General features: G+C 44.4%; 1 protein-coding gene across 1 annotated transcript in view; it reads left to right on the top strand.

Moving 5' to 3' along the window:
- The window catches only part of LOC138453423 (CD109 antigen-like), a 1,481,241-nt gene that overhangs the window by 1,350,161 nt on the left and 104,289 nt on the right, over positions 1 to 26,791 (top strand). Inside the window, exons 30-31 of the mRNA XM_069606256.1 lie at positions 12,236 to 12,378; positions 24,984 to 25,140. Coding sequence (XP_069462357.1) covers positions 12,236 to 12,378; positions 24,984 to 25,140 — 300 coding nt within the window. The remainder of the gene's footprint in view (positions 1 to 12,235; positions 12,379 to 24,983; positions 25,141 to 26,791) is intronic.

The raw sequence follows: 26,791 nt of genomic DNA, 5'->3' as shown, positions 1-26,791 counted from the left end.
CAGGTTATCACAGAGACAGGTGAGCAGGATGGCATAGTTGACCATGTCAAAGGCAGAAGAGAGATCAAGTAAGATGAGGACACAGGGGGTATTGGAGTCAAGGTTTGAGAGCAGGTCTTCATGGATGTTCAGTAGAGCAATTTCCGTACTTCTGGCAGCCCTGAAGCCAGACTGATGGTCATGGAGACAACCAACCGATTCAGTGTGAAGTTTAAGCTGGGAGATGGCCAGCTTTTCCAGGAGTTTGCCCAGGAAAAGAGTGATGGAGATTGGGTGGTAGTTAGCAGGGCAGATGGGGTCGGCTGAGGGTTTCTTAAGAAGAGGTTGCACAAGGGAGTGCTTCAGGGGCGAAGGGAAGACTCCAGTGGTGAAGGAGTGGTTGCAGAAGTGGGCCAAGGCAGGATCCAGGGTGTCAATGTGGTCCATGATGGTTTTGAAGGAACAGTGGAGAACCTGTTTTGACGAGACATTCACAGATCGGACTTGTCTAGAAACCTTGTCTGGGGAGAACAGGGGAAAGGCAGTGAAGGAAGGAGGAGAGGTGGCCACAGAAGGGCCAGAGGAAGAGCGGGGAGTAGAGAGGGGAGGAGGAGAGGAAGAGAGCGAGGACAGGATGTCCTGAGTTTGAGATGAAATGAGAAGCCAGGGCCGTGCAGAGGGCCTGGGGGGGAACAGGAGAGTTGGGGACTGCAGCAGGATTGCCCAGCTCCTTGCAGATTTTAAAGAGTTCGGCCGAGTTGTTGGATGCCACAGAGACGCGGGCATGATTGAGGGCTCACTTCTTGGTGTGGACAGAGAGCCGGTATTGCCTTTGGAGCAGGCAGCAGGCCAGTTTCAGAGGATGTACAGGAAGCATGCCATTTCCACTCAGCCACCCTGCACTTGCGTTTAAGGGTGATTAGGTCTGAGTCATACCAGGAATTGCACTTGGCTTTGGGCTTCAAGCGGATCCTCATAACAGGGGCGAGAACATCAAGAGTATCAGATATAGTAGAGTGGAGCATAGAAAGGGCTGTGTCAGGGTGTGAGTCAGCCGAGGGTGGGGGGGTGAGAAAGTGGCAGCGAAAGCCTTTACTGACACATGCTTCATGGGTTGGATAACCGAGAAGGTAGGTGGCAGTGCTGGAGTTGGCTTGGCCTGAGGGGTGAAGAGTGAGCTGGGGGGACAGGAGAAAGTGATCACTCCAGGAGAGAGGATGATGAGAGGGATAGAAAGGGGAAGGTCTGTAGAGATCAGAGCATCCAGAGTGTGCCCTGCAGAGTGAGTCGGGCCAGAGGAGAGGATAGAGCGTGAGAGAGAGTTGCAGAGGTCACAAAAGAGTCCAGAGGAAAGACTGGAAGCATCCAGGTGGATGGTAAAGCTTCCAAGAAGGAGGGGTTGAGTGGTCGAGACCAGGAGGGAAGCGGAGAGGTCTGCCGACTCAGAGAGGAAGGAGGAGATCTGACCTGGTGGCCCATAGATGGCGGCTACAGTAAGGGAATGGCCAGGACAGAGAGAGCCTGCAGACCAGGCATTCGAAAGAGGAGTAGGTCTGCATAGGAATGACAGAGGCAGGAATCCGCTCACTGAAGATCAGGTGTACACCCCCTCTGGAACAATTGGACCTGGGCATGGAGAGGATCTTGTAGCCATCAGGGAGGAGAGTGTCAAAGCGTGTGACAGAGCTGGCAGTGAACCATGTCTCAGTCAGACCGACGTCATTGTGGTCAAGTTCTTCTAGGAGGCAGATGTCAGAGGAGTGTTTGACAGCTGAGCGAGAGTTTAGAGTGGCAATATAGAGAAGGTTGCCATCCTTGAAAGACTTCCGGGGGGGGGGTACAAATCAGAGGTACGCCTTGCGGAGGTGTTGAAGAAGCCTGAGGGGGTGTTGAAGAGGTAGGAGGAGAGGGCCAGGTAGCCGAGGAGGAGACAGCATGGGGAGGCAAGGAAGCTGTGGAGGGAAGAGAGGGGACAGCAGGAGAAGAAAGGAAATTGATGAGGCACGGGAAGCATCTATCAAAGTGGAGAAGGTTGGCATGAGGGCCTTGGACCAAGACGGTACCATTCAGGTACATGTTAATGATGACCTCAGAGGAGTGGAAGGAGGCCAGGACGGCCCCCCACTGGGTGCCACCATTAATGGGAGAAGAAGAGAGAGGAGAAAGCACAGGGACCATATGGAGAGTCCATAGGTTTGGCGAGGGAACGACAAAGAGGATGTCAGGGACGGTTTGCCTGGAGGATGCACTGGTATAGGTGTCAGTGATAGGGAGGCCTGGGTTGGAGACCAGGATGTCCTTTTTAAACTTCTCCCTATCGGATTTAGTGAGGAGAGCAGGATAGTCGATAGAGAAGCAGTTAGAAAAGATAGGAGAGTCAGAGAGCACCGTAGAGTAGGTAGGGAGAGGAGAGAAGAGGAAGGGGGGTGGGAGGGTGGGGCGGGAGGAATACTATGGAAGGACACAGGAAGGGGTGCAAGCAGGCGAGACAAAGGGACCAGACCGTAGTAGACAATTGAACAAAACGACAGGAGCTCAAACAATAGTAGAACAGTGTGCTAGATGAACACTTTGCTAAGAAGGCAAAACCATAGAGCAATACTTACACAATGCAATTTTAAATACTTTCACAATGTAATTTAAATACCGGAGGAAAACACACCAGGGTCTGAGAGTCCTGTATAGTGGGGCAAAGGCCTATGTTTCACAATGCAGGTTTGAAAATTATCCTTTCTTTAATGGGGTGCCAATTTACTTTTCTTCTGGCGGCTAATATGTGGTCTCTCCTTGGGATGTTTAGGGCCGCTTGAAGGGCATTGTTTTGGATTATTTGGAATGTATTAATCTTCTTTTTTGAAGTTCCTGCGAAGAGAGCATTAGAATAGTCCATTTTTGCTCCTGTCGTTGCTCTTGCGATGGTTAAGCAGCTCTGTTGGGTTAAGAATAGTCTTGCGGCGATGATACGTTCGGCTGTGTAAGCTGCTTAGGAGGCGATCGCATTAACTTGTTTGGTGAGAGAGAGAGAGCGGAGTCTATGTAGACTCCCAGTGTTTTACTGTGGCTGATACTGGGATCTGGTGTCAGTCTATAGTGAAGGCGGTATATTGGGGACCAAGTTTCTGCAGCATTCCAGATGGGCCTGCCAGTACGATCTTGGTCTTGTCATCGTATAGACATAGGTAGTTAGCTGCCATCCATGATTGTATCGTGGAAAAGATTTTGTTAATCAAGCATGTATCTTCATTGACAATGGAATACACTGAATTCAGACCAGTTCGTGCCTTAATTTCTTGCTCTCATTTCTTGCTCCTAATAAGCTTTTTTTTAAACTGGATATTTTATAATGAATGTAATTACGTTTGGATTGTGAGCCAAAATTATGCAAATTTGTGAATAATGTTAAAAAAGGCCCTAGAAAGACAGACTCGAACACTACTATAATTGTTGTATCTTTCTGTTTTTCTCTAAAAAAAAATGGACAATCAATAAGCCACCTCCAGCTAACAATATGCTGTGACTTGACACTGTTTAAAAAGACTATTTTAAGTATACTGATGGTCATGAAGAATGCAACTTAATCATATTTGTTGTAGAAACTGGTCGACCAAACTCCATGGCATATCCTTTGTGATTGAGATACCTTAGACAAAAGAAATATGCAATACATTGTTTTATACAAAATACGTTGCCAGAAGAGGGCAGAATGTATTTATTTATTTTCACATTTATAAAAAGCTATAAGCTCGGGGGCATCAAGACACTGTTACAGAACACGTTACTAAAAACAAGGATTTAACAGATTAGACCAAAAACGTAGGTGGCAGACATCATGATCAGAATTACACAAACAGCCAGGTTTTCAGTGCTCTACGGGAGGCCCAATAGGGAGGTTCAGCCTGGAGGGCAGGAGGGAGTTGCAGTTTTGGATGCCATGGAAGGGAAGCTGGAGCCTCTGGCTTTTACCTGCTTGACATTGGTTTGGCGGAGTCAGTGGGAATAGGCCACACTGGTAGGCCTAGTCGATTGGGCTTTCCTGATTCTCTGGGAGAGGTAAGTAGGCGCAGTGTTGGAAAGGCAGCTATGCGTGATTGACAAGGTTTTGAACATGATTTGAACAATAACTTGAGTCCCAATATGCACTTGTTTCCTCTTAAAATGATTCTGTGTCACATCAGCCGTGGGGTCCTGCTGATGTATAAGGAAAGGTTTGAAATAAATAATCAAAGCTGTGAAAAAAGAAAAAAGAAAAAAAAAGTGACAGGTTGACTAGGATATCTTTTGTCCCGTTTTTTGTTTTTTTAATTTTCTTTTTTCACAGCATTGATTATTTATTTCAAACCTTTCCTTCTACATCAGCAGGACCCAACAGGGTTTTTGTATTTAATGTTATTTGGTTGAAAACAACTTTTAACATATAAACATTACAAAAAAGAAAAACAATGAATAGTTAAAACTATACACATCAATCACTATTTTTCAAATTACAATTAATTCATAAAATAACACTGAAAATTTACATAGAACTTACCCTATAGGACATTAATAAATTAAAGTATACATTTCATACTTTGATCTTGTGCCTAAAAAGAAGGAGAGCATTGCAAATAGGTTAAAGTGCAAATATGCATGTCTTTGATCTTAAGCACAGGAGAAAGTTGGTGGTAGCGAGAAACGATGAGGTTTTATGACCTGATAAACAAATCGACCAGATGCTATAACCATCACCCATAGCCATCAAATCTGTAAACCTTTTCATGAGATTCCACCTACGCGCCTGAAGAGCTGGGCAATAGATGAGTAGATGTTTCAATGTGTCACATTTTACGGGGACCTTGTAGAAATGACAGCCCACGTGGTCATGCTTGAGAAACCCATGTCTTCTGAGAATTTGTCTAGTTTTGCACAGATTAAGGTGAAATCTCAACAACAACAAAAAAGCTATGCCTAATAGATTTGGCTGGATACACCGAAAGGAAAGGAGCAATAGTTCCTAGCTTCTTATGGTCACCTTGGAGATGGCTAAGTGATGGACACAAATGAAATTTGTCCACAGTTAAAATCCAATCAGACTCAAATAATAGTTTCTTAGTGTGCGCTGGATTATCTCTCAGATCATGAATGGAAGTACGCGGCTGTGCCAAAAGCGGGATACTAAATAAGTAGACCTCATGTAACCATGTACTCGACTGGGCGTTCAACATAATATTCAGGTCTTCAAATAAGGAGACCAAGATGGAAACAACATTTTTCTTATAAGCAAAAGAATTTTCCAGACGCACGTGCCCGCAATGAAACAATCCCCAGATCGTACCTAATTGCGTCAATGGGTATGGAGTTAGGAAGCAGCAAAACTCTCTGCCAAATCAAGGCCTCCAAGAAAGATCCAATAGTCAAATAGTGCCATTGGGTAAATATCAGAGACTTATAATAGCATTGGGTCAATGTTGCATTCGTAGAACCTTAAAGTTGGCTTCAGAGTGAATTTACCATATTTTTGATCAACCTCCACTAATTGGTTGGCTAAATTATGAGCACGCTTCAACCATTCAAACAGGGTTGTGTGGCCTTGTTTTGAGGAGAGGAAAAAAAACAGATAAATGAGTGAATCCACCTTCTCAATTACATATTCATTAATTTTGCACTGATAAGGTTTTTTTCCGGCCTTTAGTACATTGCAGGAATTTTTATTTAATTGGATTTACGCTCAAAGCATGCTTAATCATATAAATTGTAAAAGCATTCAACATTCTTTGGAGACCAACTGCAGTGCACTCAGTTAGTAAAACGTCATCTGCATATCACAACCAGAAGGGTGTAAATTGCTGGATCTTTGGCGAAATGAAGGTGGTTGGTTCGAGGTGCTCACCAATGTCTGAAAGGTACAAATTAAACAAACAGGCAGCTAATACACCACCCTCCCGATCGCCACGGAAGGTCGAAATTTGCTGTGGCAAATCTCTCAAATGATTTAGAAGGACCTGAATTTTAGAAGGTGAATAAAGGCCAAGTATTAACAGTAATAATCCATTAGGCACACCACATAACTTCAATTTGGACCAAAATAATGTACGATCAACCACATCAAATGCAGAGGACAGGTCACTTGAGGCGCTGCATAAAGTTTTATACTTCCCCTCCCAGGCATGCTGTTGAACAGTATTAACTATTGTACCATTGAGAGAGGTGCCTAGATTATGACGGAAACATGTATGCCACTTCTGGAACCTACCAACTTCAGAGGCCCATGATTCTAGATGGGACAGCAAGATACAAGAGAACACCTTGCTGACCCCATCCAAAATAGAATAAGGCCTGTAGTTAAGTGGTGAGGTACGGTCTCCCCTCTTGTAAATAGGTACAACATGGGCTAGTGAGAACAAGTGAAGGGAAATGCTCCAAAGGTAATTATTTCCATGAATAGAGTCGACAAGATCCCACTGTAGGCAGGCTTCATAATGGGGTACAGTTCCAACAACAATCTGCCTCTACATACTCCACTCTATGGGACATCAATGTGATATTCAGCCTAATAGAGGCTTGCCAGATAATGAATAGCTTAACCTGAAAACCGTCTAAGAAAATTATCCAATTTACTTTGTTTGATTTCATGCAAGAGAGTATCAGTAGTCGGAGCTCCTGAGATATTGCAAATTATTTTTGTGTCATACAATGACATTTACAATCACAAGGCATACCTAAAACAACTCCAGATCAGTCCAGTACTTTAGAGCGAATTCACGGCTTTGCATCAGGAGTGTATGGAAGGCCATTTATGATGATAAAATTGCCTGAGCTTTTTAATTGTATTACGTTATGACGCTTTATAATGCACACCACTGCCATTTTCATGGCCTCCAGGCACTCATGGGAGTGTGTAAGAAAAGTGGGTGGGGGGGGGGGTTAGTGAGGGATAGGATATAATTTGTGCTCTTCTGTTGATGCTTGCAGAACCAGGAGAAACTGGTGTCTGTGTATGTCTGCTTTCTTGGTGTGCTTTGTGTGCACTGGGCTTCTTGTGTCCAGAGGGGTAGCATTCAGTATCTGGTTTGTTTGTTGTTTGCAACTGTTTGCCTTGTGGCGTGGTTAGCGGTGGGTGTGTGGTTTCTATTTTTCTGTGTTGCTGAGCCTTTTGAGTGTGTGTAGTATGTGAGAGGTATGCAGGTGTGGAAAAGAGGAGGGGGTGGTTAGTTGGTTTCTGGATGTGTGGTTGTTTTATTGTTTGCTCTTCGATCTGTATTGATTTTATTGATAAAAGGATGTGGGTAGTTCTGATCACACTTTCATAATGTTACAAGCCAAAAATGATTATGCATGCATTTACTTATGGGGCCCGTCTCCTGACATCCCCAGCAACTGCCCTGCAGGGGCAGCATGCCAGGTTCAATGGTCATATGTGCATTTATAAACACAGCTGCTGAAACACAAAGTTCTAACAGGGGTGTTTTTTTTTCCCATCTGCACCTCTGGTTCAAAATATTATATTATAATGATCCCCTAGACATCCTGGTGGCCGTTGTTAATATCCCAAAATAAACTATGCCTGGTTTTGACATGTTGGTGACTAAGATTACACAATTATACAGCCACAAGCGTTCAGATAATATATTATTGTCAACTTGGTGACCAGCGACTCAAGCATGACAAGGCTGGGGTGGTATTGTAAATCTGCATGAATATACACACAGTAGCCCTGAGCTCAGGAAGCCTTTGTGGAGCCCCCTGAGGAAAGGCAGCATCTTCCTCTAGGGAACAGGAAACCTATGTGGGAGGTGCCCTGATAAGTGGTGGTTCAAAGACAGTCATGACAATTGCCCTTTCACAGCAGGTTGCTGTTTACGCTAGTCCTTTTTAAGAAGGCAGACAGATGAAAGGGGCAGAGTTAGAGTATTCCAGTGGCGAGGTTCAGACCACAGAGGGGTCTCAGCATCTCTTATTTGCTAGTGCTTTCCAAACGTCCTGTCCTCCCTACCCACTTCAAGACAATGCATTGTAGGTCTGACATGAGAAGGCAAATTACTCTTGTTAAGAGTTCTATCCTGGCTACTGTAGCAACAGGCTTGCTGTGGACCAATCCACTCTTTTGATTTTGCCTATATAAGGGAGGGGGACGGAGAACCCTACCAGTAGTTGATTCATCCTTGGCCGTAAAGACAAGAATCACTCACTGGAACCTGATTGGGAGTACAGTCCACTCCAAAACCCTGTGCTAGAGAGGTGATAACAGGAGTTCCAAGGGAGCGGTCGTAAATTCTCCATAACCATCCTAAATACATATTTTTGGATGTCCAGCTGGATGGGAAAGGCCTAATGCAACTGAGAAACTGGTACCCAGAACCGTCCTCACTGGAGACCTGTAAACGTTCTCTAAAATCCTTCCTTGTTAGGAAACGCAGAAGAAAGGACTCCACTTGCCCCTAAAACCGTGGCAAAGTAAGTGGTCCCTGGCGCTGTATCACCAAATTACCTCATTGCTGATTTGTGCACCTTCTACGCTATCCAAGCTGTTTCAAGGGAACAGCTGGAGTAATCTTCACCCTCAACCACTTCTACAAGTCTGCTTACTGCTGAAGACCAGTGTGATGATACACTAGGCATTGTCACATCTCCTCAGGAAGGAACCCTCATCTATGAGGGGCTAGCTGGGGAGGTGAGGCTGCTACCCAATAGTACCCTTACGGATGGTAATATGTGGGAGGACCTTGTAGGAGGTAACTCCCCTCGTGGGACAAGGGTTGTACACCACAACCTCTCCAAACCAGTCACACCCAGAAAATCCCCTAGCTCATTTCCTTCCCTAATGACAAGTGTCAGAGCAGGTCAATGTGTTACTGCAACATCATGAATAAGCCTTACTTGAAAGTACTGTGATGAAGAAGATCTTAGAGAACATGAAGATTACTGACTGTACTAGTACGAGGTGACCCCAAGGGGGCATACAGATCAAGGTGTCCAAAGAAACAAAGGACTTTGACAGTCTCTTGGGAGGGACTGGCAGCAGTGTGTAAGAGACGGTAGACTAAAGAAGTTATCAAGCCCGGCTGGGATAGGCAACAGGTGTGGAAAGCATTCAGCACTGCAGTTTCAAATCCTGTTGGCAGACTGGATGAAGGAAAGAGCAGAGGACACCGGCAAGTCACTGAGGAAGTTCTTCGTGGGTCCAGCTGGAGCAGACCAGAAACAGAGAAAGTGAGCCGAGCAGTACAGCAGAGCATGGAACCGTCTGGTGCTGTCGAAGCCAAAGAGAGAAGGCCGAAGAGCCGGAGACATGGATTCCAGTCTCAGGAAGCCCTGGTGGTGTACCGAAATTCTAAAGAAGGTAACGAGAGGTCTGAGAGACCCAGTGGGGACACAGGGGTGGAAGAGAGGCAGGCTCAAGTGGTTCTCCCTTGGCCCAATTGTAACAACCAAACTATTGGGAAGAATTGAGGATGCACCCAAGGAGAACTTCCTCATCGCAGTGGCTGCAATAGCCCCACTGATCACCAGAGACAGGTTGGGGACCCTAGCCATATCGAATCAAGCATCCAAAGAGAACTTCCTTGTCGCAGTGGCCTTAATAGCCCACTGACCCATCAGAGACAAGTTGGGGACCAAGCAGTATTGAATGAAGCATTGGAGGATAAATGTGTCATTGCAGTGGCAGCAGTAAGCCCACTGACCACCAGAGATGGTTCAAGGACACTGGTAGTGTTAAACCAAGCATCCAAGGAGAACTTCCATGGAACAGTGGCAGTCATAGGCCCACTGACCCAACAGAAACTGAAGAGTGCAACAGAGGTTTCTTCATTACAGTGGCAAGCATAAGACCACTGACCCAAGTTGGAAAACAGAGACCCACAGAGAAGTGTTTTCTCACCACAGTGGCAGTCCTAACACCACTTTTCAAGATTGCAACCAAGAGCATAAACAATGTACCAGAGGAATATCTCCTCTCCACGGTGGTAGACAAAAGACCACTTTCCGAATCTCAAGGGAACTGTTCATAGGGAATAATGTCCCTCAACAAGAAGGTATTGCAAGAGGTTACGGGACCAAGGAAGCCTTTGAAGGCCTAGTGAAGAAAGCTCAGCAGAAGCTACAAGAGTTAAGGAGACAGCTCTTTGAGAAGATAATCCAGGAGACAGAAGGCATTCTCATGGTGAGAGACCTTTTCTTTTGTTTTGTGCTATCAGAGTTTGCCAAGAGAAGGGAGGCATTCTTCTGGACTTTTACCTTATCAGATACTGGTAGAAAAGAGGCATTCTGCTCATGGAAGAACTTTGTTATTTAGAACTTATTAGGTTTTAGTGAAAGGGTTAGAAACATGGTTTTGGAAAAGGATGGTTTTTCATTTGACATACATTCTGACATATCCTTGTTTACCTAGGTTGAGGCGGGGAAACCCCTCATAGAGATTGGGATAGTTGGGGTTTGTGCTATTTAACCAAACAACATGACGCCTCGTCTGACTCCTTTGACACCCTTACACCAGTCTATGCTTCCCTGCACCTAAGGCTGGCTTGTTTTCCAGTACTAGCAACTGACATCGCTTGAAGTCCCCAGCTTTTTTGACCCGCAATCTGTTCCCACTGCTTTACAGTACTGCATAATTTAAACCTGTCACTGCCGCTCCTCAACCTGACCCTAGCTTGGCATTGAAAGCACTTGGACTCCCGGTTCAACACTGAAAAGCGTGGCTTGACACTGAGGTATCCAAAGAGGCCCTGCCCCCGGTCAACCTTAAAGGACCCTATTGACTTTTAAACCCTCCTTCTCTACCTTTTGAGAGTCCTATTCATAAGCCTTGTCTTTTTGCTGCTGAATTCCTTGCCTGTACACTCATGTTCACAAACACAGAAAGCCTCTTTAAAATAAAGTCTGCTTTCTCTGTGTTTCCCAGGGCCAGCAATGGTTTTAATAGTTGTGTGCATTTTTGTTAGTTTAATTAAAGATCCTACTTTTAAAGAATGTTGGTTGGACTTTGTTTTAATTGGGTACCGCTGCACTATTGTTGTTTGCATTGCTTCTGTACCAGCTCACACCCCTCCTGAAGAGTGTATCCTGCCGTGTGGCCACATTACCAAAAGCAGTGAAGGAGGCATACCTGTTGTGCTGTGCCTGTATCAGTTTTATGATTGGCGTCATGTCTGGTCAGTGTACTCCTGCAGAGAGGTAGTCGTTTCGATAGTGTGAGATATCCTAAAGCATGCGAGAGTAAGAAGAGGTTCAGGCCTACTGGGAAACCACACCTATTGATGGCTATGGGATAGCCACATTGCCCAGTCTCTTCCCCCATGTTAGTGTGCTGGATTAGGTAGGGCCGTGATAGAAGCTGGGATAGACAAGTCCCTATTCGAGGGGCTATCGGCTAGGGGCATGGTTTCTAATTAGATGGTTCTCAGATGTCTAGGACTTCAACTCCCATCATCCTTCACCACTGACTACAGTGGCTAGGGCGTTGAAGTCCAAAACATTTAGGGGGCAGTTAAGGAGGAAGCCAGAGCTTCATCCATGGACTGCTCGAAAGACATCATCAATGGACATCATCATAGGACTGGTAAAAAAAAGTGGATTTTAAACACATTGAGGTGGCTTCATTGGTGGTGAGTAAGCTTTAAATATGTAGAATACTCGGCTCTCGGTCTTGACATAGAATAAAGATTACAATACAGTAGAGGTTTGATTCTATTAAAGAAACTGAGCAAGCATTATTACACTTGGGTTAAACAATATATAAAAAGATTCTAAAGTTCAGGGCAGCCTGCCCGCTTTTGTTGATTCATGCCCTTCTGAATGATTATATATTTAATTGCAGGATCAGAACAGAACTCATCAGGGTGAAGTGATCCAGTCTCAAAATAAGAGTTAGTAATTGGAAGTTGGATTGACGATAGTGATTTCAAGTTTCTGATGTTATCAACTAACTGATTGCGAGTGCCCTGGTTGCAGAAGTGGTTAAAGGACAGTTCACTTCGGCAACGAAAGAAAGAGGAGAAACACTAGTCAGGGTAAAGTTTAGGGGAATGCCTTTAAATGGTCTGAACTACTCAGACATTTGTATTCATGGGAAATGTAGTGTTTGATTTAGGTTTGAATATATTGATGCTTAGCTACTGCTGAGGAGAAAAGTAAAGAAAGAAAAGCATATTGTTTTACTCCATGTCTTTAACAGAAGGGAACTACTGAAATATTTAGCGACACTGGATGTTTCCCCTCAAATAAATTGCAAAATATAAACTTTTATATCACTAAACTTTTTGTCTTTACCTCTGTGTAGCTCAATATTTTCTACAATGTGAAAGAAGAAGTGATCACTACAAGACGCAAGCCTGAGGACAGCCAAGACGCTTTTGATTTAGATGTTACTGTTCAAGACGACGAAAACGACATCAACCAGATGACCCTGAATGTATGCACACGGTGAGTGATGTAAACGTTGCTCTCACTTTGAAATTTGATGACATATCTGGTGTCCACTGATCAGTTCATCATCAGTGAACAGATGAATGCATAAGCGGAAACAACTAAATTTGTTACCGAAACAATGTGGTGGTTTGCCAATAGGTAGTGCTTGTGCACCACGCCTACCTTCTTGGGACTTTCTATGTCCCAAAATGTAACACAATGACTTTTTTTTTCATTTACGTCATGGATCAAATACCTTTCTATTGAACCACAATGCAAATGTAGTCTTTGAATTTGCAAAGAATCTAAAAATACTCACTCTTTGCAAATACAAGGACTGGCACCCTTAACACTCTGTATAGCATTGGGCATCAACCCTTTAGTCCTTTATTACTGAACAGTCCTGTGAAAAGCACTAGGGGTAACTGCTGTAATGTTACTGCCGTCATTATCCTCAACCGGTGCTCTACAATCCGGCTTGTAGGGGACAATGAAGGCCTCTTCACCCCTCCCTCTCCTGCATTTTCTCAAGCAGAGAGAGGGGTTAGAAAGTAATCCCACGGAGTAAACCTGCCATGTTTTTGGCAGGCAGAGGGGGTCTGCCACCCATCATGGCAATGCAGGAAGCCACAGCAAGACTCGATGTACTGAACACTTTCAGCACAAGTTTTCTTGACCTGCCAAATACTGGACAGACCCACCATGAGTGTTCTTAAAGTGGAAAATAATGGCCTTATTAGAAAGAACTGGTCCAAGTGTTCTTACACTGCAAATATAAGCCTCCCTGGGCAGAGCCAGCACAAGTGTTCTTATAGAGGCAAATACAGGCCTTTCTGAGCACAGCCAGTGCTTAATTTGTAAAAAAATAAGTGGCAGTACCCAAAAAATATTGGCCCATAATGCCGGGCGCAGCGCCGCCCTCAGCGTGGGCGCGGGGCCACCATTAGCGCGGGCGCATCGGCCGCACCATTTCAGTGCTAGACCTACCTAGATCGGCCCACCACCAGCCCATCACACTGCTGCTGCTCCATGTCACATGTTTGGCGCTGCAGCAACTGCTGGCACAGGCTAGTAGTAAATACTCAACTAAGAAATGCTCCTCCTGTAACTGCGCCTCGATGCCCCGGGCTGTGTGAGCACTTTAAAAATGCGAATAAATAAAAAAGCATTCTGTTTCAGTCACTTTTGCACTGTATTTGTCTCTACCCCTTCTGCCCCATCTGACAGTCTGTTAAAGTACACCAAGTACTGTTAATCGGTTACCTCCAAGAAGAGCACCCTCCCTCAGCCCGTTCTTCAGTCACCTCATCCAGGTGTTTTGTGTAATCAATTTACTCTCAAGCCCTTATCAGTCATCACATCTCATAAATGCATCCCCCTTCACCCTTCCTTCAAGCATGAGCATGGTGTTGTATAACTTGGAAAAAGTAATTTCTGCAAGACATTGTTGTGAAATCAACGGCCTGTGCTACTTCTGCTTTAGGGCCTCTTTCCACCTTAACACATATTAAAAAACTAAATATGTTTTGTCACCCAAATTTCAGGAGCCAGAGGAGAATGCATATTCGGATATTTCCTTCCCACTGACATGTTCTTGACATACTTCACTAAACTGCAGGGTGTAACAGACACCCACCTCCCTATCTGAGGATTCCTATCTGAGGATTGCATGTGCTCTCATTTGGAGCACATGCTCGGAGTGTATTGTACCCAGGTTAAGGGGCCACATCTGGTGTATAAACTACACAGCAGGATAGAAAACATGCACTGGAATTATGTAAAAAAATGACAGCAAAAGACGGTTGAGAATTATACACGAATACTCTACTAGTGCTTTTGTTTATGACGACAGATTAGTGGGCACATGCACCATGTTTATCCCCGTCTAGTTTCCATGTGTGTATCTTTAAGCCTGAAATGGCATTTCAGAAGTTCGTCTTTACAAGGGCTTTTCTCGTGAAGTGCAGCCGGTTCGGTTTTGGCCCTATACGTGCACCGTAAGGGGGCCCCTCGCTGAAGCTCGTTTGTGAACTAATGAGGCCGATAACATTAAAAGGAAGAACGGAAATACCCAGGCACAAATTCACAGTTCATGTTTCGCTTAGATGAATGCTATCCAGGGTCGGACTGGGGCATACAATTGTCTCGAGTCGGGCTCAGCACCAATGAAAAAGTGGCCAAAGTTGCAAACGACAATTCATTCCTTTTGTGACACACTAGTGGGACCACGTTGCTGCCCGTGCCCCGCCCGGTCCTGGGCTTTGCCCTGCCTTGCCTCAATCACTTAGGCTACCTTCCATGGGGCCACCACCGCCACGGCATTGCTGAGCCTGATGACAAAAATAGGAGTGCGGCGCAGTGGCCCCACAGAAGGTAAGATTTTAAAAGTAAAAAACATATATTTGGGCGGCTGGGGCCCAACACTTTCGAAGTGATGGGCCACAGCCGCCACTCAAAATAAGTTATTTCTTTTAAAACCTACCTTCCGCGGGGCCCCGGCCACCGGCCACACGGAAGGTCAGGTTTTCAAAAAAGAAAGTAAAAAACATACTTTTGGGCACAATCCATGGGCCTGGCCGCCCGCGGCAGCCGGCAGCCCCTGGTCACAGAAATTGGCCTGTGCCTGGCACTGACTGCAGTCAGCAGCACACTGCACACAGGTCACACAGACAGAAGCCCGGGCGCGGATGGGCCCCTGGTGGGGTCCTGACTCCTGGGCAGTCAGGACACCACCAGGGGACCGTGCCGCCGCCTGGGCCGCGACCTGGGCCTTCTGTGCCTGATCATTTGACAGTGACAGGCTCAGCTTCACCGCACGCAACAAGTGACTTATGTGCTTTGCCGACTGCGGACTTGCTATCCTATTGAGCCTCAGGGTGGGGGTGCTGGGGGTGCACACTGGCACCCGCACAAATGAAAAAGCAGGCAGAGGGGGCCCCAGGTAGGAACTAGGCCGCACCACGCAGTGCAGCAGGGCAAGCTCTCTCTCTCACAAGTCAGGACCGACGACGCCACAGCTCGACACCTTCACTTCACAGTAACTTGTGAAATGAAGGTGGCGCCGCGCTGCCTCCTGTGGCAACAACAACACGTCACCATGTCATTTCACTGGCTCAGAAGAACAGCCAATGAAAACTGCACATTCTGTGTTACTATACAGAATGTATCAAATACTGCATAGTATCAACAGAATGGTAGTTTTCATTGGCTGTTGTTTGTAACAGTTTGTTGTTCATTGCTATTGCTGGCCCCTCCCAGGCCCAGCCAGCAATGGCCTGCAACCTGCAAGCACGAGAGAGATCGAGATCAGAATGACAAATCCCAATGATTTATAATCGAAGCAAAGCGAAGTGGAAGAACAAACAAAGCAATTGCACGTGGGCTGGCCCCGCATGAGTTCCGGTGCCCAAAAAAGAGTGCCGGTGTTGGGCACCGGCAACCACCCCCTCAAATTAAGCACTGAGCACAGCCCATCACAAGCGTTCATACAATGACAAATACCAGCCTTACTAGGAAGAGCCAGCACTAGTGTTCTTAAAGTGACAAATACTTTCCTTATGCACAGCCGGCATGAGTTGTTTCCCAGTGACAATCCTGGCATATGTTGGCACAGCCAGCATTCAAATGTAAGTGGTAAACTTCTGTGATTAAAATAAAGCCATCATGAAATTGCTACTGTGTACTGTTTGTGACATGGCACTAGACAATATGTGTATGTGTTGCCCTGCAGAACCAATTTTATATTATTTTGTATCCAATTCTTAGCAAAAAAAGTGTGCAATAAAATACAACATTGTATGATCTCATTTTGAAAAGCTCCTCAGAGGAAAACTCCCAAACCTCCTAGTTCTTTAGGGGTTTCTCGCTATACTCGGTCATGCTCATAGCCATGTGCGCTTTATTGGGATTGGCATTTCAATGACATCAGAGTTAACAAAAAGTAAGCTTAATGTATCTGTTGGCTGGAATTCCACGCTTGCCCAATCGGACCCCTTTCCAGATGATGGGAAGCGTCCTCTTTTTTCTGTACACAATGACCTATTGGATGCCTGGAAAGACGCATCAAACAGGGCCGCCCATTTCCCAGGCCCTACTGGAGCCATTAGTGATTTATTTCAGGTGAATCATTAAGAAAGCTGTTAATACACGTGTATTGATGCTGTTGCTGTTTTACTCGCGCCACTAAACTTGTGTATGGAATCTGGCAATGTAAACAGTAAAATACTTTCAAAAGTTCTTTCAGGGGAAATGTGACTGCTCAAACTATGAATAAGCAAAATAGAATGCCTTCTCTTATTTACTTTTTGTGCCAATATTTATCTAATTTCATTTCACCTGTGAATATTTCAGCTTCCTAAATGTGACATTGTTTTCTGAGTAATTACTCCTGAATATCTGTGAGGGTTTAAGTCGAGTGTACACATGGGTGGACGGAATGCCCCCACTTTTTTCATAGGGCATCTTGATATGCTAATTTATGGTGACACCACATTCAATTGGTATGTTAATGAGCCTTCCCACTTTTTTTTAGGACTTGTCTTGATAATTTTGTTTATTTTGTATGCTTGAATTTCAACGAGGTGACAATTCTGGCGCTGCCCCACCCCCAAATGTCCAGAATTGTCCACTCCCTTTGTCTCGCTCCCAGTCTGCGCCTCTTCAGCAGTCTCCCTCCCTCTCTTTCCTTGCCTGCAACCCTTCTGTTGTATTTTAAGTTTACCAGAGTGTTAGTGGTGCAAATAAACCTCCCCTGGCAAATGGCCCCCAGTCTTCACTCATACCTGTCAGCTGTTCGTCCTCTGTCTCCTCCCTAAATATTAGAGGGGGGGCCACACAGGTGCTTGTCACACTCTGCGAGCAATTGTTGCATTTTTTTTACATGCAGAATAAATTAAGTGAAAGCAAATGAAGGACAATAGTTGATGTTATTAAATAAATCAGCAATTAATGCAAAATGTCATATAGAGAGGGAGTCTTCTCCTTTATCAAAATCTTAAAATCGATATGTGAAAAAGCTAAATGTTGTATTTACTGCTTGCTGGAAACCTAGGATTCAATAATATAAATATTAATCTTTTTCTAAATCCTGCATGTAACATTTTTGGCGACTTTACAGTAATCTGCATCTGCTTTTATTTAGTACTCTACCTCGTCATCCTCTCTCCTATAGTAACTCCCCGAGATTCACAGTTTCTAACAGTGCCCTGATCCCCAAATGAGCTGTGCAGGCCTGTTTGCATCAGATCCATTGACTCCCATGACTCGAATGTTAGGTCATGGGTGGTGTTTATATTGAGCTCCATGTTCCCCATGACCTCAGTGCTCAGATGCTGCTCTTTGGGTGAAACAGTTTTGTTTACTAAATTATGTCATGTCTCGCCTGAAAGTTCCTGCCATTAAGTCATGCAAGGGTTGCCCAAATGCGATGGCTATGGTGGTCCCAAACCAGTGCTGTTTGGTGCCTTGCTTCGGAGCATGACACAGAGGAGTGTGGCTCTTAGCAATATTTTCCCCCTGAGACCACAAGCAGCAGAGAGCCAACACCTTGCCACTCTACACAAGAGCAGGATAACTCCAACTAAGGGTTGTGGGTCATAGAACGTTGCAGCACAGGGCCCTTTCCGAAGAGCACTGCTCTGAGGGAAAAGGGAGGAGCCAGAAAAGGAAGTTTGTTGATAAAGAATAGGGTTACGATCAGGCCAAGTCTGAGTCTTTCCCTTAGTGCACCATATACTGGGTGCCAACACTAAGTCCCTGGCTCTATTACAGCCTTCACCTTCTATCGAACAGGAGAAGCCCTGGACTGTCACGAGACCAGAATAATCACTGCCCCACTAGGCATCAAAAAGAAGAGGCACAGGAGGTATCATTGTACTTTACCGGACCCCACTCTTCTTCGACGTCGAAGAAACAACACCATCTCTCCTACCCCCAACAGTCAGCTTCTGAGTCAGAGCATTCCCCCCATGAGATAGAATAAATGCCATGCCCCGCTAGCTCCTCTACTCCGAAAGAGCGAGAGATGTTCTTGTAAAAACTTCAAGACATCTTTGATGACGCTTCTGTGTCTTTGATGCTGGTAGAGGGACAAGGGCCCAGTGCACCTTTCAAGGCAGGAAGAGGAAGACCATCAGCCTATCACTGAAAGCTTTTTGCCTTGTTCTTGGTAGCACAGCTGAATAACACGGCTGCTTTTCTGTGCCAAGTGGCTTCACCTTCCAGCGTTTTAGCAACGGTGGGGCGCGCTTCGTGATGACTGCGCCGCTTCTTTCCAGGAAGAGCCTGAGGGACAAAAATGTGCCTCAGCCTCAAGAAGTCTGTGTCAGATCTTTGAGGGGAGGGACCCAGTTCCCTTTGCCCTCAAGTACCTTTCTGAGGGTGACTTCTGAGACTTCCCTGGGGAGTTCATGAACACATTGGGTTCCTGGCTGCCTTTGCTTCCAAGTTTCAGAATGCTAGAGTCTTTGACTACTTTCCAGGATAGAGGTTAAGCAATCTCTGTGCCCTATAGAGCGACCCAGATAAGTGTGCCCTTTTAGTACACTATTGTCAAGGCAGTAGAAGGTCTATGAGATCACTGCACCCTCTGTGACCAAAAAACAGCATGACGGTACCGACATTTTGGGAAAGCAGCCTACCAAAAATATTTGCTTCCTTTTAACCTGGCTACATCGAAGCCTATGCTTTCTTTAAGGAAGAAGCTTTTGTTGGCTTTAGTCATGGGCAACGACTTTGCCAAGAAAAACACGTCCACATCTTCTAAAATTTGTGTCACCCATCCAATGCCTGAGACTTTGATTGACTAAACTATTCTTGCAGGAACCAAGGCAGCTATATTGCCCTCTTTGCTCCGAGATGGAGAGCAAGAAGCATGTTTTTTTTCTGAGGGTGCTGGGTGATGGTTCCTTTCGGCAGTTTAGCCATGTGCTGGTTGAATGTTCACACATTACTCTCACAACCTGTTTGAGATACTAAACGGAAGCTGCTGCCAAACACGGCACATTCCTATGAATTGGCTATGTGCAAACTCTGCAGCAAATTCGCCCACCTCAGAAAATTAAGACACTTTGCATGTCAAAGTGTCCCAATTTTGTGGCAATTTCACCACCGAAATTACTGCAGAATGGAAAATCTTTCTGGGGGAAAATGTGAGTATTTCGAGTTTAACACCCCATGCTTTTGGCACGTTAAATCCATATGAATTTGTGAAATGGGCAAAGGAATATTTAAGGCAACTTTATGTGCAGATTGTGTAGAAAGGTGAATTCCATCGAATCCTTACAACACTTGGTTCTCTTTTGTACGGGAATTATGAATTTAAGAACAAAGCTGTTGGGTAAACATATTGCAGAGCGAGGACCATGGTGTGCAGAGAGGTGTGTAAACATATTGCAGAGCGAGGACTATGGTGTGCAGAGAGGTGTGTAAACATATTGAGGAGCGAGGACCATGGTGTGCAGAGAGGTGTGTAAACATATTGCGGAGCGAGGACCATGGTGTGCAGAGAGGTGTGTAAACATATTGCGGAGCGAGGACCATGGTGTGCAGAGAGGTGTGTAAACATATTGCGGAGCGAGGACCATGGTGTGCAGAGAGGTCTGTAACCATATTGCGGAGGGAGGATCATGGTGTGCAGAGAGGTGTGTAAACATATTGCAGAGCGAGGACCATGGTGTGCAGAGAGGTGTGTAAACATATTGAGGATCGAGGACCATGGTGTGCAGAGAGGTGTGTAAACATATTGCAGAGCAAGGACCATGGTGTGCAGAGAGGTGTGTAAACCTATTGCAGAGCGAGGACCATGGTGTGCAGAGAAGTGTGCAAACATTTGAGGAGCGAGGACCATGGTGTGCAGAGAGGTGTGTACACATATTGCAGAGCGAGGACCATGGTGTGTAGATAGGTGTGTAAACATATTGCGGAGCAAGGACCATGGTGTGCAGAGAGGTGGTGGCTTGCTTTTATACAAGGAGAAAAACTAACATGAACTTTAGCTTTAATAAGGTTTTTAAAAGAAATATTTAAGTTAATTGAATCATTAGAATGAATGTTTTTTCTCCTTTGTTTGTTTTATTGGAGAGCCTTACACGCCATGTCTCTAAAGGACCAACATGTCTCACGCTATTGCTTTGATTGTATGTTTTGTGTTGTAGCTTGTCATGTTAATGTGCTGGTTTTATTATATGGATGTGTTTGGGCAAAAGCTTTTTGTTTGTTGTAAAAGTCAAATACCAATTAAAAAAAAAAAGAAAATAGGACCTTGTTATAGGTTTTCTGGTCTGGAATTAAAAGTGCCATTAATAACTTTTACTAGCACTGTTCCCTACTGGAAAACTACAAGTTTGCTGGTGTGGTAGCCTGATTTGCCTCCAGCTAAAAGCGGAAGGTATATTAGGCCCCTCACTGGCAAGAAACAGCCAGTATTGTGCCGGTAACACAGGCATTCCCCTGAACTGCATCGAATGGGGATTACTTACCGTTGCTGGCACCTGTGATCCGATGGTAACACTGGCAGATCAGGCGCTGGTAACAGTAATATCATTTTCCTGGATCCTGGTGATATTACTGCCAGGATATCGGCATACATGCAATGAGGCCCATAGTCTTGAGAAAGACCTTCCGGGTAAAAACATGTGCCGGTTACAACAGTTATAATAAACCAAGAAGCTTACTATATGCAAACATAAATTGCCTTAAAGAATATTTATCTAGACCGATCCCTCAACAGGATTAGAAGGGAAATTGTGAATATGGGTTTACCCCAATTATTTCAAAGTCGAACAGACCCACAGGTCAGTAACTTTCTTTCAAGCTGAAAACCTACAGATCTGTAGGCATATATGGACTTGGAGACAGGCCTCCTAGCAGGAAGGAGCCCATCCAGCATGCCATCAGTCAGATCCCACTCCATGTAGCTCTACCACCAGACATGAAGATTGAAACATGTGATGCATATGTGGGGCCCTAGTGCTGTCCTTCACCACTAACTGGGAGAGGCGCCTACCATCACCAGGAGGCACCATGAAGGTTCATAGTACATGTCATTTAGTTCCTGGTAGTATTTCCCCTTGGCCCAGTATTGGGCAATCATGATAAGTGTGAACCTGAACTTTTGCAATCTCCTGAGTACCAGTGGAATGACAGGCATTAGAATGCATAGAGAAGTTTGAAGTGCCACTCAACAATCGATGTGTCCTACGAATCTCCCTGAAGAGGAGAGCAGCTCGCATTTCTATTTGACACTGGAGGGAAAGAAGTCCATCTTCAGAGAACCCAAATGGTGAGGACCTCATACAGAACTTTGTGATAACTCCAACTTGTCGGAGACCGACAACTACCTGCTGAAGGCATCTGCAACCATATCCGGTGTACCCACAAGATGGGCTGCCAGCAAAGAAACATCTGCACAGATTCATTATTTACCTGCACACAGCAAGCACCCCACATCACCTCTCCAGTTGAGGTTATTCATAGCCACCAGGTTTCCTGTCAGAATCTGGAAATACTTGAGAGAAAGCAGGGCCAGTCTGATGGCACATAGCTCCAACAGATTGAGTGAGGGGAGGGAGACTTCTCATCTCCATGAGAGACCACAGTCTGCTTACCGTCAAATTGACCAGGTGAGCACCACAACCTGTTAGGGTGGCATCCATGACTATTGTTATTTAAGGACAATTTCATGAAAAGGCTCATCTCTGAGGAGGTTGTCTTTAACGGCCCATCTTGGGAGGTCCTATGATACCTTGCTTAAGATTTGTAACGGGTCCATCACGTTGCATAGAAACATACATTTGACAGTAAAGCAGCCACTGGAGGGACCTCATGCACAAATAGGCCTATGGCACCCTGAAGATGCAGAATGGCATGGGACCCAGAAGATGCGGAAACCATGTCTGAACTATGTGTTTGGAATACGTGTAACACCTGAAAGATGCTTAGAGCAAAGGCCCTTCCCAAGCGCATGTCCAAATTCAGGAGCCTTGCATCCATGATGGGCAGTAGTCCCTCATTTTCTTTTCAAACCAGAAAATAGAGAGTACCAACCCTTTCCCCTCTTTATGGTGGGCACAAGTTCTATTGCGGTCCTTTCCTTGACTGGCTGAATAGTCTCAACATATTCTCAATCAGGAGAGCCTCCGGGGTAAGAAAGAATGAGTGGGGACTTTCCAGGGGCAAGTGGAGGAAAGTGAGCTTTAGCCCTAACAGTAAGCAGGCATAGGAGGGGGTGTGCTGCCACTGTTTGACATAAAGAGAATCCCCCCACCATGGACTAATGCACACAATTCCAATAAAAGGGTTTCTCTGTGAAGACTCACTGAGAGGATGGCAAATGCAACAACAGTGCCTCTCTGAGCAGCCCTACCTCTTCTTTGTTGGGGGGAAGCACTGTTAGATCTGTTTGCTGGAGGGCACCTGGCATGTGCCCGGGCTGGCAAAGCCGGAAAAAGAGCAAAATCACTGGACACTGGAGAAAGTGGAAGCAGGTCATTGAACAGCTAAACACGGGCACTTGCCTGCGGCCTTGGACACTAAGCTTCTCCAAGCACTAATTGGCCTCGTACATACAGGTTGTCACCATCAAATGGCACATCATGGCTTGAATATCCAGGCTGAACCCAGAAGTTCTGCAAAGCACTGTTCCAGATCCCATGGCATGAGCAACACAATCCGCCATTTCTAGGCCTGACCGTAGGATCTGTCGCACAGCTTCCTTGCAATCCACCACCAGAGAGTTTAACTCTCCTTGCTCTCTGGCAAGGCACATCCAGCATCCTGGGTACCCAACAACACCAAGCGGAGCAGACACACAGGAGCGCTGCACCCCATGATGGCTGAAAACGTTTTTTAAAACTGCTAGAGAAAATATATCTAAGGTTATGAATCTGTAGAGGGGAAGATTAGCCAACAAAGAACATTAACCAAAGGTAAATAATGTGCAAGTCTAAAACGTGTTGACGTGCTGATTTCCATCATTGTATCAGCTCATCTTTGTGCTGTGGTATTCGTGCAGTAAAAAAAGAAATTGGGTGGCATCTGGTAATGTAGAGTCATTTAAAAAGAATATTAACAAGAATAATGAAATCAATATATAAAAATAAAATGAAATATTACAATATTACAAATACGCAACGCCTAATGCTTAACAGTTAAAAATAAAAATGAATCTTTAATACTGCTATTGTTTGTACATTATAAGGATATAATGTACTTAGCGACAATATTCATAAAAATCTTTGTCAAAAACAAGGGAAATGTTGGGTTTGGTTTGCAAAATAAATGCACATTTACGCGTGACTTCCAGCCTTTCTTTCGAATTCAGAATAAATTATTCAAGAATTAGGAAACGCATTTAATGGTTAACAAATATGCCTACAACCAAAATCTTTACTAAACACCACTTAAATATGTAATTTTGAAAAAGGTTGTGATGGCAAATGGACCATAAATGATAAAAAAAGAAAAGAACATCAATTCCTAATGTGGTTACTTAGGATATTTCACTGGAAAAACACATTTCAAACATTATACGTTAAACAAAACTGTTCTTTGTCAATCTTTGGCTGGTTTACTTTTGCCTGAGGTAGCATGGGTTAGTAAGAATGTTTCACTAATTTCTTTATGTAAAATAAAATAATTCCAGCTTCATTTTTGGAATATTTTCTAAAACATTAGATTATCTTTTGGTTTGAAATTCAATATACACTTGAACATTTAATAATTTGCATGATGGATTGGCCTCAACACCTCTTCCCAGCTGGACTTCGTGCAAGTCTTTGTTTATGGGAAGCCAAATATGTCCTCATCTGAGGACAATTGCCGTGGCTGTTGCAACACTTGGATTGTCTGCCCTATTAAAGCAAGTGGCTCAATATGAACTCCCAGAAATTCTGGGTCTGCCAAATGAGACCTGCCTCCTTTATATCCCTGCTGTTGCTAACCTTGTCAAGGATACATGGCTGAAGATTCTAACCCTGCCCTATTTTAAAAACCCAGGATTCAAAATGAATTTACTCCTGTGGCATTTATTTTTTTTTTCACCAGAAATTTTGCAGATTTTACTGGCTGCAAATTTCCAGATTGAGATAATGTATTTTTTGAATTGGAGCAACATTGTAAACAATGTTGTGCAATTTGAATACGTAGTATCCAGTGTGTATAATGAAAATAAGTAACGCCAAACTTTTTAAACGACACCTAAATAACGACAAAAAGTCGAATTTTAAAGTAAAAGTATATATGGGGGTGGGATAAGGGATTGAAAGGGGTGAGGGTAGTTAGGGGAGGGTAAAAAGCAGTAGAAATGGGGGCTTGGCGGGGTGATCGTTATTCAGGGGTCATTTTAAAAGTATGTCATTTTTAGGGTGTCGTTGTAAAGACATGGAACCAAATAAGTAATGTTGATCATTTCTGGACAGGAGTGGTCAAACTATAGATACAGGCTAGCAATATGTCTCGTTTTTAAGAAAATGGGTGCCTTTTAAGAATAACAAGGTTACATGTCATTATGCTCCACAGTACACTACATTCGCAAATGTTAACCAATATGTGCGAAATGAAATACTTTCAATTATTTATGAATGTTATTTCTTAAATCATGCATGTACTTTTTTGCGTTCTAGGTTTTTGGGAACCGACACATCTTCAGAGAGTGGAATGGTCCTTGTGCGAGTGAATTTACTTGGTGGCTTTGCACCGTCACTGGATTCAGCTCCCTCAAACAGGCTCATCAAAAAAGTCGAGAATGGCAATGGAAATGTCAACCTTTACTTTGATTCTGTAAGTAAAAAACCAATACATCCCTTTTCCTTTGTAGGTTACCTTCTCGTATCCTGAAGTTTCCTAATACTATTTGGAAGACTATAGAGTGCAAATACAGTGTGGTAAAATGAGGTCTGTGCTTATGTTATTGAGATTCTTCCTAATGATGGACGGTCTGTAATGCATCAATGATATGGACGGTAGGTGATGTGCAAACCTTCATCCTGTTCCAGCAGCGGACAAGCAGAGGCAGCCATGACCAGTTGGGTCATACGTTTACACACTAAATCGGACAGAGCCTCCTCGCCCACCAAACCCTCGGTACCAGGAACACAACAGTGTTTGGGGTGGATCCACCACCTAGACAAGTGTACATGTTGTGAAAGATGTTGGATAACAAGGCATAGTATTAACAGTGTGCGCTGAAGGGGAACTTATCCGATGCCTCAGATGCCTGGTCTGCCAGAGTGCATTGAAGCATATCTCTGTGACAAATCATTGTTAAAGCCATCACAAAATTTCACACCTGATAGAGACCCTGCATGTATTGTTGACATAAAGGTGTGCATTACACCGCTAAAGTCGAGCCTGATAATATTCCTGTACCAACAAACACCAGTTTAAAATCTTGTGTAAAGTGATATAATAACATCAACTTCCCGGCCAGGAGATATATTTCATATTATTCTTCATATGCTAGTTACTGAAATACAGATCAAAATAGCCTGATAATAAAATGCAATCAGAGTTGATAGTATGTGGAAGGGTGCTGCCCACCACATGCTAGGTTACCGTCAAAGTATATCTGACTATTGCTCAACTAATCCTGGGTGCACACAAATACCAGTGTGTTGCTCAAATAGTCTAGAGTGATGCAAAAAAAGTTGCTCAATCTGCCAATTTGCCAATTGTGCTGTTGCAATACACCATTGTCACTGGGCTCTCAAACGGTCTGCAGTGAATACTTTGTGTGAAATTTTTAACAGTAGTAGGTTTGGTCGACCCAGATTGATCAAGCCTACCCAATATATATATGCATATGTTAGGGCTCTGCAGATATGGGGGAGAAATAGGCTGTGTGATATGGAGGCATAGAGGGGAACCCTCACAACAGGAGAAAGGGGTCTATATAGGTCACTGAGTCGACCAAGCATACCACGTTTAAAAATACGTTGATTTAATGGCGTAAGTCCATCTGAAACATAGTCGGCAACAAAACTTCAAACAGTGCTTCTAGTTTTCATCAAACATCACCTCCTCCCTGACCTCTTGCATAGATCAAGAGGCACATGGCACCAGCTGGAACTACTAGAAGGCCTCCATTACCTTGCAAATTACTGCACATCGTACAGTCGTATTCATGCCAACATCTCGCCCTTGCATTCTGTGTCAACGAATGTAGAGCATAATTGATTGATAGGTTATTTAAGATGTGCCTATACACAAGTGTTTCAAGATGCAACGGGGCAGGGTGGGGAAACAGGGGAGAACAAGACAAACAATCTTTCTAGGTCTAGTATCATTTAGATCATTCAAGTGCGCAGACCAGAAGTGCATGGGAGAGGAAGGGAGAGAAGTGCACCCAATGGAACAGTACCCAAGGTTAAGTGCAAGGAAGGCAGGGCCTCCAAGGGAAACATGCCCCAGGAGTGCAAGGAAGGCCAGATGG

This window comes from Ambystoma mexicanum, chromosome 4p (assembly GCF_040938575.1).
Source record: "Ambystoma mexicanum isolate Mex_15411 chromosome 4p, UKY_AmexF1_1, whole genome shotgun sequence".
Taxonomy (NCBI): domain Eukaryota; kingdom Metazoa; phylum Chordata; class Amphibia; order Caudata; family Ambystomatidae; genus Ambystoma; species Ambystoma mexicanum.
The sequence above is the reverse complement of the archived record's forward strand: the minus strand, read 5'-3'. Positions and strand labels throughout refer to the sequence as shown.